The sequence below is a fragment of the Triticum urartu genome, chromosome 1A, assembly GCF_056163025.1.
Source record: "Triticum urartu cultivar PI428250 chromosome 1A, HENAU_Tu73, whole genome shotgun sequence".
Classification (NCBI taxonomy): domain Eukaryota; kingdom Viridiplantae; phylum Streptophyta; class Magnoliopsida; order Poales; family Poaceae; genus Triticum; species Triticum urartu.
In genome coordinates this window covers 40,606,311-40,611,103 of record NC_141873.1, presented here as the reverse complement: position 1 = coordinate 40,611,103, position 4,793 = coordinate 40,606,311, and the positions used below count along the sequence as shown (strand labels likewise).

Below are 4,793 nucleotides of genomic sequence, written 5' to 3'. Positions count from 1 at the left end.
CATGATAATTTCATGCTCGTACAGTGTATGGCACGGTAGTTGCATGCGTTAAGGAGGCCTGCGGTTTTGCTCAAGTTGGATATATCTAAGGCCTTTGATTTGGTACAATGGCCTTTCCTACTAGAAGTAATGCAACAGCTTGGATTCGGTCCCAAGTGGAGGGCTTGGATCTGTGGAATCTTAGCCACTTCAACTACAAAAGTGGTGGTGAATGGAGAACCGGGGGAAACAATCTACAACTGCAAGGGGATGAGAAAGGGCGATTCCCTCTCTCCTATGTTGTTCATAGTCACCATGGAGCCACTACAGAGGTTGTTTGACGTAGCTGTAGACAGAGGAGTGTTGGCACCATTGGCTACGAGAGGCATGAATCAAAGACTGTCAATATATGCGGATGATGCGGTCTTGTTCGTCAAGCCGAGGCTGGTGGATTTGGAAGCATGTAGGGCAATCTTAGCCCTGTTTGGAGAAGCCTCCGGTTTACACAATAACATGGCAAAATCTGCAGCTCTACCAATTAGGTGCACAAAGGAGGAGATCGCGTTGGCCGCGAATGAGCTCGGATGCCCGGTTGGGTCCTTTCCGATCAAGTACCTTGGTCTGCCGCTTGCGTTAAGGAAACAATCTGCTGCGCAGCTTCAATACCTAGTGGACAGCATGGCGAGCCGTTTTCCTGAGTGGAAGGCCGCACTAATGCCAAAGAGTGGAGGACTGACGCTAGTCTTGTCAGTGTTGTGTGCCCTGCCGATACATGCGATGATGGCTCTGGAGTTGCCAATAAAAACGATTACGGCGATGAACAAAGTATGCAGAGGGTTCTTATGGTGCAACAAGGAGAAGGCCAACGGTGGCAATTGTGTCGTTGCATCGGAGACTGTATGCGCGCCCAAGTGGGCGGGTGGCCTTGGCATGCCCAACTTGCGTTGGATGAATCTGGCGATGCAAGCACGATGGCCGTGGCTGAAACGTGCTGATGGGAGCAGGCCTTGGAGTGAGTTCACAATTCAAGTGCCGGACAAGTCCATACAAGTATGCCAAGCTGCATTAAGGGTCAACGCAAGGAACGGGGAATCCACTTTGTTCTGGGAAGACAGATGGCTGGACGGAATGAGGATACAAGAGATGGCTTCGGATGTATACAGCAGGATTCCAAATAAGGTTCGACAGACTAGGACGGTTGGGCAAGTGGCAACCAATGGACAGTGGGTGTTGGACATCGGCCTGAATATGGATGCAGCAGCACAACAGCAGTTTCTCCAGATATGGCAGAGGGTCGCGGCGTGGGAGCCAATGCCCGGCGAGCAAGATGAGTTCTCATGGTCCTGGGATGCGAGTGGGAAGTTCTCGGTGCGCTCAGCGTATGCAGGTAGGTTTTGGGGTCGGGAAGTGGTGCCCACGTCGAAGCTGGCCTGGAAATGTCGGGCACCGTCGCAATGCCTCTTCTTTGCATGGTTAGCCCTGAAAAATAGGTGTTGGACTTCAGATAGGCTTGCGAGGAGAGGGCTACCGCACCAATCAGCCTGTCCGTTCTGTGATCAGGAACCGGAGACGTTAAACCATGTGGTGCTCACATGCGTTTTTACCAGGACAGTGTGGGCTGTGGTTGGAGAGGCACTGGGTAAGATTGGTTTGGGGCCAAACCACGAGGATGAGCTAGGAGAGTGGATGTGTGCCAAGAAAGGAAACGACTACCTTGGCACCAAGGACATACATACTATGTTGTTACTGGTCATGTGGGAGCTATGGAAGCATCGCAATGCAATCGTGTTTGACGGCGCTCACCTTCGGTGGAGAGGCTCATGGACAAGATCAAATCCGAGTGTGTATTATGGGCATCAGCAGGGCTGTTCAAAGGAAAGTTGGAGGAGTTCCTGAGTGGATTACATAGGTGGATGAATAGGGAGGAGTAGGATGTGTGGATGTAAGTGGAGCGTGTACGTGTTGTAAGGCCCTACAAGCTTGTAATGTAACTGTGGAGGCATGCTTTGCCCTTCTTCTTTAATATATGATATGCATACTCGTGCATATTCGAGAGAGAAAATGTGTGCCAAACATTTGATGGGTGGTGGAGTTGTTGATGTGATGTCCTACTAATTTGGGAGATGAAATATAAGGCCTGTTTAGGCATCCCAAACTTGTGCAGGAATCCACCATCCATAGTTCAATTAAATAATCACCACAGAATTGAAAACACACTGATACATTGATCTTTAAAACTTGTCGGTCATGTATGATAGCCGATCAGTGTTACGGTGTTAAATTATTAGTAACCATTTGTTCTACATGGCCATAAGTGGTGACAACCGTGTTGTTATAACACCGTTGCCCTACCTATAACACTTAAACCGACTGCCTCAACCCCACCGCATTGTGCCCCGCCCTTCCCATTGCCTGATCAACAACACCTACGCGTCAACGGTGTATCCTCATCGGCATTCCGTGTTGTTGGTGCCCGTGCGTGCTCGTCCTTACACATACTACTAAGGTGTGTGCACATGCGTGTGCAACATGCATGCCCAAGGCTTGTGCATGCGTGGACATGTTGCGCGTGTGTGGTGGTGCATGTGCGGTGCTGTCGGGTCTCCAGGATCGCCGTGCACGGTCGTTGACCTCAACATCGCTGCCAACTACGTCGGCCAAGGCAACAACCACGATGGGGTGAGTTTTGGTAAACTGATACTGGAGTATGTTTTTGTGTCAATGTCTAAACTTGTTTTTTATGAACGTGGATATTATATACTCCTATATAAGAGCTAGCTATACAAAACCTGATCGATGCAGTTCCTTGTCCAGGTAGGACATGACGTCTTGTGGTCGCAATTTATGGAATTGATACATCATTTAATTGATATCATTTAGCAAAATGAAACACAGCATATGCATCCATCTTTTGGCTCGAGAATTTTACGGGCTTGTAAAGTAGAACTGTATAGATAGAGAGAAAGAAGAAAAGCAGCATGACATTGCGCTACGCCAAATCTTGTCTCAGCGAGTTTGATCATCGCCATTACTACAAGGAGTATCAAAATAATCAATCTAAATTAGTGCGCGCGGTTTCCCCTGCCCTGGCTGGGGCAGTGCGTAGAGGTGACCGGCTTGGTAGGAGGCGCCGTCCTTGGGATGCTTCATCTCATCGTCACACACGAGGCAGTAATCCACGGGCACGAGCCACGGTTGAGCTCCGGCAAACCAGTTGCCGGCGAGACCGCCGACTCGATCGTCTCCCTCTCCGTCCAGCGAGCACAAGCAAGTCGGAGTCCGTATCCTGGCTCCACCAGGGCCACGCCTGTTCTGATCGTGCAACTCAGCGAAGAAGAAGCGCTCTCCCGTGGTGTGGGAAGAAGTAGCATCCTCCTGGTCCATGGCCGTGGCGAAGAAGTTGATATGGTGGTACGAGCCCTGGCTGTTCAGAAGACTGACATATCTCGTGGCCCTGGTCAGCTCGAGCTTGACCTTGTTGCCGGCGTTGGCGTTGTAGTGGTGCAGCGCGTCCTGGGCGGCCGACTTGGCCAGGCTCGTCTGGAGGCGCTGCCGCGCCACCGGGTCTAGCCGTGGTGCGTACAGTGTCTGCTCGTCGTATGGATATGGCTCCGACTCCAGATCTTCTTCTTCGTCTTGCGGCGGCTCCGGCTGCTGGGCCGCCGCAGCTGCCGCCTTCCATGCGCGAGGTGACATCGGCGGCGGGAGCCACCCGGCGCCCAGGCATGGCCCCGGAGGCTCACCGCCCGGAGACGTCAGACGGGATAGCCATTCTTCCTCTTCCTCGTTGTGCTCGTCCAGCATGTAGTAGCGAACCGGCGGGAGCAGTGGGGCAGGGGCAACACGGCTGCTCGACGGCGACAACAGGGCCTCCATCTCCATGTGCGCCTAGCCTTGCGTTCTACTGGAACGATGCTCCCTCTAGTCACCACTCCAGTTTAATATATGGGTCTGGCAAAGTCTCAGTCGGCTGACGTCAGCGTACAAATTTTATGGCGCAACATTTGTTTTCAGCCAGGTTTTGTTACTTTTCCTAGAGAAACTAAGCCAGATTTTGTTCTACGTATCGTTCCTTGTTTCTACACTCGCGATCATTGCATGGGCCTGCAGATCGGCCCATTTTTCTTCTTTCGCATTGGGCAACGATCTGCGCTGGTGCGCCGGCCCAACTGTTGGGCCAGTCGAGGCCGAGCCGTCCGATACAGATGGTGAAGGCCGTCAGATCTGCGCACACGAGCCTCCACCAAACATAACGTTGCAGCAACCATTCTTCGACCCAAATCGGAACCGTCGCCGTCGCTGTTGAAGCTCGCCGTCGTCGCCATTGAAGCTCGCTGCCGTAGTTGTTCGCAGCCTTGCCGTTGCGCCGCCCACGCTCGTCCTCGCCCTCGTGCTTGCTGGCAACCTCCGCTCGCCGCCGCATCCTTGGCCGCACGCGCTCGTCCTCGGTCTCGTGCTCCGCATAGGATCCTTGGCCGCCCGCGCATACCTCCATGGCAACTCCGGTGGAGATGGCCGCAGCACCCCCGTCGTCAAGCTCGCGCCGTACCATGTCCTTCAATTTGCTGGTCACAAAAACAAAAACAAAATCATGAGTCGTAGCAAAAATTATGCCCTTCATGGATGTAGCAGAATAAAATGCCGGTGGTAGCAAAAATGTACGACGGTTGCAGCAACTCGGCGTCGCCGCCATCGTGGGTTGCGACTCCGCCATGATGGATGTAGCAAAACCCCTTGCTGGTAGTAGCACAATCTGAGGACGGTTGCAACAAAAAAGTCACCACCGTAGTAGGTCGCAGCTCCGCCCATGATGG

The 4,793-nt window shown here is 52.6% G+C and overlaps 1 protein-coding gene across 1 annotated transcript; it reads right to left on the bottom strand.

Moving 5' to 3' along the window:
• Positions 1–3,036: 3,036 nt before the first annotated feature.
• On the bottom strand, positions 3,037–3,861 carry LOC125547168 (uncharacterized). Its single transcript, XM_048711178.2, has one exon. It carries the CDS (start codon positions 3,859–3,861, stop codon positions 3,037–3,039), a length of 825 nt encoding a protein of 274 aa, XP_048567135.2.
• Positions 3,862–4,793: the final 932 nt, after the last annotated feature.